Raw genomic sequence first — 12,813 nt, 5'->3', positions numbered from 1 at the left:
TTCTCATTCAGACGTTTTTCACTGAAATAGCTAGAGCTTATGAAAAAAAAGTCATTCTACTGTAAGCCGAGGACAATAACTTATCTATAACAGATGCATTATTGGTTCATTTTAGTAGTGAATTCTGCTGTGGCCTTGGCATGGTCGAGTAATGAGCAGGCGTGTCAACGTTGGGGTAGATTTGATTTACTGGGCTTGGAGAAGGATGGAGATATTATATTGGGTGGAATTTTTGGGATGCATTCTTACCACGTCGAGCATCGCCATCTTTCGTTTAGCAGTCTTCCGGAGCCAGCAAAATGCCTCAGGTCAGTTCGGTAAATTGGAAGACATTTGGCCTTATGTTGCTTCAAGGTTTGTATGATCAAATTCTGAAATAATTTCCAAATTTAGGGTCAGAAAAAAGGTAGTTTACTTTGCTTTTGCAAAATTGTCCCAAATTGCTTCATAAAATTCAGGCACTTCTGTAATTTATTTAACGTAACATTGTAAAACAGCAATTTGCGGCACATGCTCCCTAATTAGTCTCGTGATCAAAAACTCGAAAACCTCTTTTCTAGGATTTTGGGATGAGAGATAGTTGCTGGTTAAGGTATTGTGAGAGGTCTCCTGCTGTTCTTCAAAATACTTCTATTGAACCCACGAGGGAAGGTCGGTGATCGCCTTAATGTTTCATTTGAAATTCGGCATATTGTCAGGTCTTGTTTAACGTCAGTTAAAATTTTGTGGTCAAGGATCTGCGTTGGAGCATCAGCTTCCACTTTAGAGACAGCTTGTTATCGTTGAAATACAGTTAATAACAGCGAAGTGGAGTCGCCCTCGGATACAAATGTTATCGTAGTTTTCTGCATATTTTTTGAAAAATCATGTTCCTTCGCTTTATCTGCAGCTTTCAGTTTAGAGGTTTCCGATTTGCACTGGCCATGATTTTTGCAATTGAAGAAATAAATAACGATACAGCCCTCCTTCCCGGTGTCACATTGGGATACCGCCTGTACGATTCTTGCGCGTTGACCCAGTTATCGCTGAAAGCAGCTATGGCGTTTCTGAACAAACCCGAAGAAAGCACATCCTCGGTTAACTGTAAAAGATCCTCCATTGTTTCGGCGATTGTTGCTGAATCTGCATCCACGCTGTCTTTAGCAATAGCACCTTCCGTTGGTGCCTTCAGAATTCCTATGGTAAGATATGCCTGTTAATAAGTCTGTTATGTAATGTGTGTAAGCTTGGAACAACAGTATATGATATGATATTACTTGTATCATTTAATCCATTGCCTAAGAAAAATTTGGAACGTGTGTTGTTAATCCAAAAGACGCCGAAGTCTTCATTTGCATGTCCATTAGAATGTTCATTCTGGGCGATGAGATGGTCCAGCATTTGGCCTGGCATAGCTGTAGCTTTATAACAAGGCTATCTTTCCTCTTCCTTGAAGATTCTCATTTCAGAAACTTGAAGATGAAGAGAAATAAACTCTGAGAAAGCAAACATTCAAAAATGGTTCAAAAGTTAGCAATGTGATAACCCAGAACGCTATTCCTTGAATTTTTTGAAATTAAGAGTTTGTAAAATTGAAGGGAAGCAACATAACACATGAATGTGACATCAATCCAGCCGATCAGCAGCAAACCACACCATGACTGGGAACACTGTAGTTCGAGTTCTATAGATGGGTCAGTTTTTATCCAGTGTGTACAGGAGGGGTTCCTGACACAGTATGTAGATAGACCAACAAGGGGGTGAAGCCACGTTAGGTTTGGCGCTGGGTAATGAGCCCGGCCAGGTGTTAGATTTGGAAATAGGTGAGCACTTTGGTGATAGCGATCACAATTCTGTTATGTTTACTTTAGTGAAGGAAAGGGATAGGTGTATACCACTGGGCAAGAGTTATAGCTGGGGGAAAGGCAATTATGATGAGATTAGGCAAGATTTAGGGAGCATAGGATGGGGAAGGAAACTGCAGGTGATGGGCACATTACAAATTTGGAGCTTATTCAACGAAAAGCTCCTGTGTGTCCTAGATAAGTATGTATCTGTCAGGCAGGGAGGAAGCTGTAGAGCGCTGGAGCCGTGGTTTACGAAGGAGGTGGAATCTCTGGTCAAGAGGAAGAAGAACGCTTATGTTAGGATGCGATGTGAAGGCTCAGTTAGTGCGCTTGAGGGTTATAAGGAAGTCAGGAAAGTCCGAAAGAGAGAGCTCAGAAGAGCTAGGGGGAGACATGATAAGTTGCCGGAGGATAGGATCAGGGTAAACCCGATGGCTTTCTATAGGTATTTAAGGAATAAAAGTATGACGAGAGTAAGATTAGGGCCAATCAAGGATAGTAGTGGGAAGATCTGTGTGGAAGGAGAAGAGATAGGGGAAGCACGAAATGAATACTTTTTTATCGTTTTCTCGAGTGAATACTGTCAATGTTGTCGAGGAAAATACTGAGATATAGGCTACAAGACGAGGTGGGATAGAGGTTTACAAGGAAGAGGTATTAGAAATCCGACAGAGTGTGAAGATAGGTAAGTCCCCTGGGCTGGATGGGATTTATCCTAGGATCTTTTGGGAAGCCAGGGAGGAGATTACCGAGCCTTTGGCATTGATCTTTAACTCGTCATTGTCTACAGGAATAGTGCCAGATGACTGGATTTTAGCAAATGTGGTTCCCCTGTTCAAGAAGGGGAGTAGAGATGAGTGACACTTACTTCAGTTGTTGGTAAAGTGGTGTTGGAAAAGGTTATAAGACACAGGATTTATAATCATCTAGAAAAGAATAATTTGATTCGGGATAATCAGCACGGTTTTGTGAAGGGTAGGTTGTGCCTCACAAACCTTATTCAGTTCTTTGAGAAGGTGACCAAACAGGTAGATGTGAGTAAAATGGTTGATGTGGTGAATATGGATTTCAGCAAGGCATTCAATAAGTTTCCCCACAGTAGATGATTGTACAAAATGCGGAGGAATGGGATTGTGGGAGATATAGCAGTTTGGATCAGATATTGACTTGCTGAAAGAAGACAAAGGGTGGTAGTTGATGGGAAATGTTCATCCTGGAGACCAGTTAATAGTGGTGTACCACAAGGGTCAGTGTTAGGTCCACTGCTGTTCGTCATTTTTATAAATTACCTGGATGAGGGCGTAGAAGGATGGGTTAGTAAATTTGCAGACGACACCAAGGTCGGTGGAGTTGTGGATAGTGAAGAAGAATGTTGTAGGTAAAATAGAGACATGGATAAGTTGCTGAGCTGGGCTGAGAGGTGGCAAATGGAGTTTGATGCTGGCAAGTGTGAGGTGATGCACTTTGGTACGAGTAACCGGAATGCAAAGTACAGGGCTAATGGTAAGATTCTTGGTAGTGTAGATGAGCAGAGAGATCTCGGTGTCCATGGACACAGATCCTTGAACGTTGCCACCCAGGTTTACAGGGTTGTTAAGAAGGCATACAGTGTTTTAGCTTTTATTAATAGAGGGATCGAGTTCCGGAACCACAAGGTTATGCTGCAGCTGTACAAAACTCTGGTGCGGCTGCACTTGGAGTATTGCGCACAGTTCTGGTCACTGCATTATAAGAAGTATGTGGGAGTTTTGGAAAGGGTGCAGAGGAGATTTACTAAGATGTTGCCTGGTATGGATAGAAAGGCTGAGGGACTTGAGGCTGTTTTCGTCAGAGAGAAGAAGGTTGAGAGATGACTTAATTGAGACATATGAAATAATCAGATGGTTAGACAGGGTGTATAGGGAGAGCCTTTTTCCTAGGATGGTGACGGCGAGCACAAGGGGGCATAGCTTTAAATTGAGGGGTGAAAGATAGAGGACAGATGTCAGAGGTTGGTTCTTTACTCAGAGTAGTAAGGGAATGGAACGCTTTGCCTGCAACGGTAGTAGATTCGCCAACTTTAGCTACATTTAAGTCGTCATTGGACGAGCATATGGATGTACATGGAATAGTGTAGGTTAGATGGGCTTCAGATTGGTACGACAGGTCGGCACAACATCGAAGGCCGAAGGGCCTGTACTGTACTGTAATATTCTATAAATATAATGCATGCAAATTGTAGGAAGCAGAGAGTCGGGTTGAATGTTGTTTCTGGGACTGGAGACCTGTGATTATTGGTGTTCTGCGGGATCGGTGCTGGGACCTTTCACGTTTGTTGCTCATGTAAATGATCTGGACCTGAATGTGTGAGGCATGGTTAGTAAGTTTGAGGATGATAAAAAGTTAGGAGGCACTGTGGATAATTAGGAAGGTTATCAAAAATTTCAGAGGGATCTTGATCAGATGAGGAGGTGGCCTCAGGATTGGCAAATGCAGGTCAGTGTGAGATGTTGTACTTTAGAAAGTCAAACCAAGGTTGCATTTGTACAGCAAATGGTACAGTCCTAAGGAGTGTTGTGAAACAGAGGGATGGAGGGGATCAAGGACATTGTTCATTGAAATCAGTGTCACTGGTGGACAGTGAGGTGAAAAAGCTCCTTCGCAGGCTGGCCTTAATCAGTTGAGGCATGGCATATAGGATGGAACATTATGTTATAGTTGTATAAATCATTGGTGAGCCTGCACTTGTAGTATTGTGTACAGTTTGGGCGCCATTTTATAGGAAAGACATAGTTAAACTGGAAAGTGTGCAGAGAAGATTTACAAGGATGTTGTCAGAACTAGGAGGCCTGAGTGAAAGGGAGAGGTTAGCTAGGATAGGACTTTCTTCCTTGGAAGATAACAGAAAGCGAGGTGCCCTTATTGATGTGAAATAGCCATGAGGGACATAGATAGAATATATTGTCTTTTTTCCCAGTGATAGGGAATGAAAACCAGTTGGCATATGTTTAAGTTGAGAGGGGAAAGGTTTAAGAAGAACATGAGGCCTCATTTCTTCACGCAGAGAGTGATTTATATGTGGAATGTGCTGCCAGAGAATGTGTTTGAGGCAGATACAATGGCAACATTTACAAAAAGAACATTTGGATAAATACATGGATGAGAAGAGTTTAAAACAATATGGACCAATTGCTGGAACGGGAAGTAATCGAATGGGTACCATGGTCATCATGGACCAATTTCAGCTGAAAGATCTGTTGTCGTGCTGTATTACTCTGCGACTCTATGACTGTGTGAATCAATGACGAAGAAACCTGCAAGAGGCTAGAGAAGACATTGTGAGGACCCTGGCTGATATATTTGCATCATCATTAGCCATGGGCGAGGTCACAGAGGCTGGAGGGTAGCAAATGTTGTGTCCTTAATCAGAAGCCCTGCAAAAACACACCTCAGAATTATAGACCTATTCTCAGTCCACTTCCCAAAACTTCCACTTCCACCCATACATGCCCACTTTGCTCATTGAGGGGTCCGAACCTCTCTCTTTTTATACTGTTTCCTTTTATACACTTCAGGAATCTCAGTAATTCAGGTTTGGGTTCACCTTACCCTTCTCAGCCAAAGCTGTCTCATGCCCCATATCACCCTCCTGGTTTCATTCTTCAGTAAACTCTTGCATCCCGGACATACCAGCAGGGATTTCTTGATCCACCAGGGAGCCTGATCCGGAGCTGTAGCTCTTTTTTTCTGATCAAGATCTCATTATCGCTTGTTCTTAAGGTTCCCTACACCTGTCAACATTGCCCTTCACATTCACAGGAACACATCGATAATGATATCAAGCTATCACACTTTTAAAGGTGTCCCACTTGCTGGAAAACAAACAACACTAATCAACCCCTAGAAGCTCCTTTCTAATTCCACTAAAATTCACCTTACCCCAATTTAGAACTTGAACCTGTGACCACTTTTGCCCTTCTCCATAACTATTTTAAAATTAATAGAACTACGGTCACTGATCCCAAAATCCACCTCCACTGTCACCTCAGTCAACTGTCCTGCCTTATTTCCCAAGAATCGTTCGAGTTTTGCCCCTCCCCAAGTAGGACCCTTGACAGACTGATTGAGAAAACTTTCCTGAATACATCTAACAGGTTTCACCCCACCTAACCCCTTAAGACTATGGATGCACCAGTCTCATATTAGCAAAATTAAAATCCCTGACTATACAAACCCTCTTTGTTCTGCAAGACTTTGCAATCTCCCTGCATATTTGTTCCTCTAACTCCCATTGACTATTTTGGAGCCTCCAGTAGCATCACCGTCCTCCTCTTATTTCTTCATTCCAACCACAAAGCTTCACTGGACCATCCTTTAGTTATTTCATCTCTCTAAAGTTGTGGAGTAGATCTGAAGCGCGGCTTGACATTATTGAGGTTGGTTGCCCTGCCGAGATGGTTTGTTCCACAGAAGTTTCATGGCTGTGCTTCGTAACATCCTCATTGCTGCCTCTGATGATGTGTCAGTGTGTTTTCCCGCCTGGGTTTTAAACTCTGGACTCTGTCGCAATGGGAACCCGATTCTACAGCCTCCCTAAAGTGCACAAGCTAGAAGTCCTCTCAGACCCACAGTCTACCTAACAGGCACTCCATCACACAGATTAACCAGAGAACAACAAAGAAGACGCCACCATCTTTTCAACAAATTACTCTACTCCATCCGGTCCGCCCAAGATTTCCTCAACTCCATCAAAGACAGATGATAGAGGAGGAAGAGACTATGATATTGTTTGATGTCACCACCTCACTCACGTCAAGAGACAAAACACGAGCAAGGGAAACAATGGCAACACCACTTGAACAAGAGTACAACCCCAGGCAACCCATATCCAAGTACAGCATGTTTAAACTACTGGGCCTGTGCTGGCCCATCCACTTCACCTTCAATGGCCAAACATTCGAGCAAATCAATGGGCCACTCATGGGATTGCCTATCTCCAGACTCATAGCAGAAGCAGTGATGCAAAGACTGGAAAGGACTGTCCTTCTGCAAATCCAACCTTAACTATGGATATGCTCCATTAGATGATACCTTTGTCATCATTAAAAGGATCAAATTAGAAGAGACACACAAACCCATAAACAACACTCTCACTTGAATAAAATTCACTGGACAGAAGGAAAAGATCAAACAACACCCATTCGTGGACATTATGGTCGAGCGCAAGACAAATGTGGAAATGCAATAGAAAAAAAAAACAGTAACAACACGCTGCAGCAACATGGAACTCTGCCAAGACGAGTAGGAAAACCTTGTGCAAGTGTTCGAGAATCATGGATATCCAACGAACTGGGTCAGGAGATGCCTACAGGAACAGCATCAGAAAGATTCTACATGACCCCAAAACAGTCATCACACTTCCCTACATCAGGAACATGTCAGAACTCACCACAAGGCGCTGGGCATCAGAGTGGCAAACAAACCCACATCAACCCTATGACAAGCTCTCACCGAAACTAAAGACACACTCCCCACCATGGACAGGACCAATGTCATCTACAAGACCTGCAGAGACTGTGAGAAACACGACATCGGACAAACAGGAAGGTCAACAAGAGTACATGAACACCAATTGCCTCCAAAAAGACACCATCAATACTCACTCATCGCAATCCACATGGACAAGGAGAACCACGACTTGGACTGGGGCAACACAGAGATCCTGGGACAGCCTAGGCAGAGACAAGCACGAGAATTCCTGGAAGTATGGCACTGCACGAAGCATGCTATTAATAAACACATTGAACTTGACCACAAATACATTCCACTGTGGAGGAAATCAGGAAGTGAGGCAATCTATCCCGGCGTACCCCAGAGTCTTAAAAATCAGGCAGGAAAACACATCGACGCTTCAGGAAGCTGCACTGAGAATATTACCAAGCACGGTAACGAAACGTCTGTGGAACAACAAATATTTCATCTTTAACTACCGCTACAATACTCATCTTAATCGATAATACAATCCGCTCTCCCCAATTTCCTCCACCTCGACTGAAGCACCTGTACCATCGAACATTAAGCGGCCAGTCCTGTCTCTCCCTTTGCCATTTTTCTGTCATGGCTATAATATCCCAGCCCCACGAAACTACTCACGTAAATTAGGTGGATTGGCCACGCTAAATTCGTAATTCTTTTCAGGGATGTACGTTTGGTTGGGACTGTACTGAGAAATGCAGGGTTCCAGGAATAAGGCAAGGGTGTGGGTCTGGAATAATGTTGAAAATGCTGCCAGTGATATAAGGGCTTGCTTGAACAGTAATATGAAGTTTGAGCAATGCTGTATAGTAGGTCTTGTAGAATTACTTACAAATCCTACACCTGCCTTTTCTATTCATTCCATTGACTTCAATGGAAAGGAACAATGGACTCTCTGTACTTTATTACATAAAGTCGGAATTTGCACAGGGAGCCCTGGGGATACAGAGAGAGAGAGAGAGAAAGATTGTTCGAAGACGTTCTTCAAGTTAAATTGTAGGGATGAGATATTTTGCGTTGTTACAGTTCAGACACGGAGAATCAAGAAAGAGCAAAGCTTGCAATAAACCTGGGGAGTGAATATTTGATTGGCACATATCAAATTATTCAATAAGTAGTTTATACTGCGTTCAAGAAAATCCACTCCTATAAGCACCACGCGATTCGGAATCATTGCACCTATCCACTGATGTTTTTGCCTTGATATCATGAACAACCACAAATTATAATTGAAACACAAACGTTTTTGCTTTAATTTTGACAGATTAGCTACTTTTCTACCTGTGCCTGTTTGAGCAATAGAAAAGAATATCCATCATTTTTTCGAACAATACCGAGTGATTACTATCAGGCTCGAGCATTGGCCCAGCTGGTGAAACATTTCGGATGGACCTGGATCGGGACAATTAAGAGTGACAATGATTATGGAAACTTTGGAATGCAAGCATTTGAAGAAGCAGTCCAGCAATTAGGCGTTTGCATAGCTTTTTCCGTGTCATTTCATATGACACACACTCGAGAGAAATTACTGAAAATAATTGACACCATAAAGACTTCCACGACAAAAGTTGTTGTTGCCTTTGTGGGGCAATTAAGCATGACGGCTCTTCTGAAGGAAATGGTAAGACAAAATGTTAGCGGCATACAATGGATTGGATCTGAATCATGGGTTACCACGTTGTTACTTCCTCCAGAGGAAAGTAAAAAGATTGCTTCTGGGACAATTGGAGTTGCAATTCGCAAAGTCAGCATTCCAGGGTTGAGGGAATTCCTCATGAAAGTTCATCCATCATTATATCCAGGCAACCATTTAGTGAAATTTTTTTGGGAAAGTTGTTTTCACTGCACTCTCAGTGTAAGAAACAAAACCAATCCCCAAAAAGCTGAATTGAAGCTGAAGGAATGCACAGGGAGAGAAAATCTGCAGAATGTCCAAAACGAATTTACTGATGTGTTGCAATACAGAGTCACTTACAATGTGTACAAAGCAACTTATGCTATAGCTCATGCACTGCACAATATGGCATCATGTAAAACCGGGGAAGGACCTTTCTCCAACGGAAGTTGTGCAAATGTTTCAAATTTTCAACCGTGGCAGGTGAGGAACGCTTAATGTGGTTTGATAAGGGCATTTACATTTAATTCCAATGTGGCTAAATTCACGGTTGAACATTTGCATGAATGTAAACGAGTTCCCATTTGTTTTTGTTCAAAGTTGCTACATTACATCAGAACAGTGAAGTTCGTTACCAAGATTGGTGAAAAGGTTTATTTTGACGAAGACGGAGACCCTGTCCCTACATATGACATTGTAAACTGGCAGCCAAATGCCCTTGGTGGCATTGATATTGTAAATGTTGGACTCTATGATGGATCAGCTGGTATCGGAGAGGAATTTAAGATAACAGAAGGGGCGATTGTTTGGAATGGAGAGCAGAAGTCGGTAAGATTTTTAAACACTGCCTTTCTCATAATTTTAAATTCTCTTCTCTGAAATGGAAAAAGAACAGCAGATTTTCTTTGCACATAACTGATGTAATTAAATTTCGCAAAAAGGTACGGTGTAAAAATGAATTATAAACATAACTATATGTTAAAATATACTGAATGAACACAGAAATGTACGAGACACAAATATTAAATCTAAACATATGGAAAAGCGGTTGAATAGGTGTGAAAGCAAATCCAATGGGGCAACGGTTACGTTGGTTATGCATAAAGGCATATTATGTTTCATATTCATCTTGGCCACAAACACATTTGTGCCACATAAGAACCAAGCCATGACCATCTCAAACAGGAGAGATTCTAATCATCTCCCCTTCATATTCAAAAGCATCAGCATCACAGGCTGCAACACCATCAGCTTCACAGCTGAACCGAACTAATATAAGCTTTGTGGTTACAAAAAGGAAATCAGATGCTCGGAAACCTGCAATACCTAGCTAACCCCTCGGTTCTCAAACTCATAACCATACCTTCAAGGCACAACTCAGGACTGTGATAGCATCTTCCCCCTTGCCTGGATGGATGCAGTTCCAATAAATATGAAGAAGCTTGACACCATCTCAGAAAAAGTGGCCTGCTTAATCGGTGCCACATTCACTTCCTCTACTACATCTTCTCAATAGCAGCAGCTGCAAGATACTCTGCAATAATTCAACAATGTTCCTTCGACAGCACCTTCAAAACCCATGCTTGCTTCCATTTGGAAGAACATTGGCAATAAATCCATGGGAGCACCATACATGCAAGTTCCACGGTCAGCAACTCACCATAATGATTTGGAAAAAAATCTCAGCTTCCCGCATCTGACAGTGTGACCTTCTCTGCACCAAGTGGATTTCAACTTCGGGAAGGCAAACATTGAGCAAATGGAGATGGGTAATAAATGCTGGGCTAACCAAAAACCACCACGTCCTGTGAATGAATGACGAAAAATATTTATATTTCTATATCTGGTTTTCATTTTATCCATTAAACAGTATTATTGCACTTTGCATCCAATTTTATTTGGTTGTTTCCCTATTTTCTTTTACCAATAATAAATGAAGCAGCTCTGAGGAAACGCCATGAGTGTTATTACTGGAACTTGAGTTAATCAAAAATATCCCGCTTCTACAACTTCAAATCTATTCCAAGCCCTTTGCAGTGGCTTGTATCTGTGGCATGGTGAGGCCACAAAAGGTTATATATTTCCAAAGGGACAATCCGAAAGAAACGTAAGAGAAATAGTTTGTTTTTTATTTGCTGTATTGCAGAGTGAATGTTGGACATTTGCCTCATGGAATTACTAATATTTCTCCACCAATGTATTCATATTCACAATCAGGTTCCTAAAGCTGTTTGCTCTGAAAACTGCCATCAAGGAACAAGGAAAGCAGGAAGAAAAGGACAACCCATTTGCTGTTTTGACTGCATACCATGTGCACAAGGAGAAATTAGTAACACAACTGGTAAGAAAACATCAATGCAAAGGCATTGCTGCTTAAATTTGATGTCTGCATTGCTCAGGCATTTTGATGCCTCAGATAATAACAAAGTCTTGTGTTGTTTTTTAGATTCCATTCATTGCATAAGATGTCCATTGGAATTCAAATCTAATGAGAGGCGGGATCAGTGTGTTCCAAAGGATATCGTATTTCTTTCCTTTTTTGAGACATTGGGAATAATTTTGGTGACACTGGCATTGTTTGGAGCCTGCAGCACTGTTGGCGTATTCACAATATTCTATGCCCACAGGTACACTCCGATTGTTAAAGCTAACAATTCTGAGTTAAGCTTCCTTCTTCTTCTTGCCCTGACACTTTGTTTTTTGTCTTCAATTACATTCATTGGTGAACCTTCAGTTTTGTCTTGTATGCTCTGCCATGTAGCGTTTGGTATTAGTTTTGTGCTTTGCATCTCATGTGTATTGAGTAAAACAATAGTGGTGGTGATGGCATTCAAAGCAACGTTTCCTAACAATAAGATGATGAAGTGGTTTGGACCAAGACAACAACGGCTGATGGTTTACATGCTTACCCTGGTACAATGCGCAATATGTGCTACCTGGTTAATTGTATTTCCACCTTATCCTTTTAAAAACACCGTTCACTCCAATGAGATAATTGTCTTTGAATGCAATGTCGGGTCTTTGTTCGCCTTCTATTGTGTCCTCGGTTATATTGGATGTCTGTCTTGCGTGAGTTTTGTGGTAGCTTTTCTAGCTCGAAAACTTCCAGATAATTTCAATGAAGCTAAACACATAACGTTTAGTATGCTTATCTTTTGTGCAGTTTGGGTAACTTTCATTCCAGCTTACATAAGTTCTCCAGGGAAATATGCTGTGGCAGTTGAAGTCTTTGCTATTTTGGCCTCCAGTTTTGGACTACTTATTTGCATTTTTGCCCCAAAATGTTGCATTATTTTTCTGAAAAAAGAAAACAATTCAAAGAGGAGCATAATGGGCTCAGTTGCTTCCAAAATGAGTTGATAAAATGTTCATAAATGAGGCCAGGATATTTCAGTAGATGATGATTTTGTCATAAAGATAGCAAACGGGAATTCCATGGGGAGACATGTAAAGCCGAAAGTTTTTCCAGCTCCCATTCTACACAATCCAGCAAAGCCACAGTGAACAGCAGGTTGTGCAATTCTGAAGTCACGCTGATAATTTTGACCATCACATACCTCTTCCCCGGTTTTCATTTATTCAGAATTGAAAATCAGGTGTGACACATTTATTTAAATTTAGATCCAGGCCACTTTTAGTTTCCTCATCTTGCCTTGAATTGCTTCAATGTGTGGAATTTCTATTTGAAACTTGTTTTATCTATCAATAAAAAGATCTTCTCAAACTAGGCCTATTCAAGTGTCCAAAATGGATTGCCTAAAATGCTTTCACAAAACACATTCATAAAAGTGCCATCACTGTGCTCAGTTGACTTTCAGCGTAGTGGTTTTCATGAGAGTGAGGGGTGATTTTGGTGGT

At 41.6% G+C, this 12,813-nt stretch overlaps 1 protein-coding gene across 1 annotated transcript; it reads left to right on the top strand.

Annotated features, from left to right (window-relative positions):
* Positions 1–207: 207 nt before the first annotated feature.
* LOC125457790 (extracellular calcium-sensing receptor-like) lies at positions 208–12,315 on the top strand. Its single transcript, XM_048542387.2, has 6 exons — positions 208–308; positions 890–1,181; positions 8,605–9,438; positions 9,556–9,783; positions 11,173–11,296; positions 11,402–12,315. The coding sequence occupies exons 1-6, from the start codon at positions 238–240 to the stop codon at positions 12,313–12,315; spliced, it is 2,463 nt and encodes an 820-aa protein (XP_048398344.2). The 5' UTR covers positions 208–237.
* Positions 12,316–12,813: the final 498 nt, after the last annotated feature.

The sequence above is a fragment of the Stegostoma tigrinum genome, chromosome 14 (genome assembly GCF_030684315.1).
Source record: "Stegostoma tigrinum isolate sSteTig4 chromosome 14, sSteTig4.hap1, whole genome shotgun sequence".
Lineage (NCBI taxonomy): Eukaryota > Metazoa > Chordata > Chondrichthyes > Orectolobiformes > Stegostomatidae > Stegostoma > Stegostoma tigrinum.
Note: the sequence above shows the minus strand (reverse complement) of the source record. Positions and strands in the feature narration are given on the sequence as shown.

Excerpts from the sequence above, each read along its gene's own strand:
- LOC125457790 (XM_048542387.2), top strand. The coding sequence starts at position 238 with ATGCATTCTTACCACGTCGAGCATCGCCATCTTTCGTTTAGCAGTCTT. Across the intron at positions 309-889 it reads GAGCCAGCAAAATGCCTCAG|CTTTCAGTTTAGAGGTTTCC; the intron begins GTCAGTTCGGTA and ends CTTTATCTGCAG. Across the intron at positions 9,784-11,172 it reads GGAATGGAGAGCAGAAGTCG|GTTCCTAAAGCTGTTTGCTC; the intron begins GTAAGATTTTTA and ends ATTCACAATCAG.